Source organism: Colletotrichum abscissum, assembly GCF_030869225.1.
Source record: "Colletotrichum abscissum strain IMI 504890 chromosome Unknown Scaffold_519.1, whole genome shotgun sequence".
NCBI lineage: Eukaryota > Fungi > Ascomycota > Sordariomycetes > Glomerellales > Glomerellaceae > Colletotrichum > Colletotrichum abscissum.
Window position 1 is genome coordinate 1 of NW_026850453.1, and position 1,105 is coordinate 1,105.

Genomic DNA, 1,105 nt, shown 5'->3' on the forward strand with positions numbered 1-1,105 from the left:
CCCCATCGAAGCCATGCCATGTCTCCGGCCAACATCACCCACTACCTATCTACGCTTGACCTACGCCTTAGTACAAAGCCCTCGACTGCAAAGAGGAACGTTTTCTACTTGATCAACTGATTTTGGCTGATGACAATGACACTATCCATCGATCCAACCGTCCAAAATGACGGCGGACCGTCTGGAGAAGTAGAAACCCGCTCCAACCTCATCGGACGTGAGAGCAGGGCTGAGAACTCGCCGCTGCTTGTATCATACAACAATCGCGATCCCAACGAGACGTCCAACACCCGCAACCACTCCATCTATGTCACGGCCAAATATGTATCTGGCGTCGCCGTCGAGTGCTTGTGTCAAACCTGGCACGTCACGAAGGTGTCGCTCTGTAGCTGTGAGTGACCCATTTGCCCACGGTTTGGCGAGGCCTCCGACACTGCACTCTCATTCTCACAAGTCACTTGTGCTGCAGCTAAACTCAATTACCTTCTGCCCATGCTGCCCCTTTCTGGCGTCGCCAGATCACTCCATTGGGAGCCGACTGCCGTATTCGCCATCAACTTCCTTGCCATCATTCCTCTTGCCGCAGTTCTCTCGTTCGCGACCGAGCAAGTATCGGTAAGGTGCGGTAAGGAGGTGAGCGCGTTACTCAACACTACGTTCGGAAACGCGGTCGAAGCTGTCATAGGTATCGTTGCTCTAAGGAAGGGCCATATCGACGTTGTCCAGATGGCCATGCTCGGGTCTATTATCTCCGATTTGCTTTTGGTCACAGGGATGTGCTTCTTTCTCGGAGGCATCGTCAACATGCGCCACCAAATCACCGGCCAAGGTACCGAACAGACGTTTGCCACTGGAAGGGCGCAGATATTCTGCTCCCTCATCGCTCTTTCCTCGACGTCTCTTCTGATCCTTACAGTGGTAAGTGCTTCCCCGGTACTTTCGCTGCTGCGCAATGTGACTAACACCGGCTGGCAGCTCTCTGCTGTGTTGGGGAACGACGACAGTTTCGAGAAGGAGCGCAGCATTCTAGTCCTATCCCGCGGAACAGCTTTCATTCTCCTGTCTCTTTACGTCCTCTATTTGGTGTTCCAGCTGCGAACCCACC

General features: G+C 53.7%; 1 protein-coding gene across 1 annotated transcript; it reads left to right on the plus strand.

Moving 5' to 3' along the window:
- Positions 1 to 129: 129 nt before the first annotated feature.
- CABS01_17250 (calcium/proton exchanger) lies at positions 130 to 1,105 on the plus strand (the record flags this gene model as incomplete). Its single annotated transcript, XM_060550577.1, has 3 exons — positions 130 to 391; positions 470 to 918; positions 976 to 1,105. Coding segments are annotated over 3 exons (841 nt in total), but the record flags the coding sequence as incomplete, so codon positions are not given.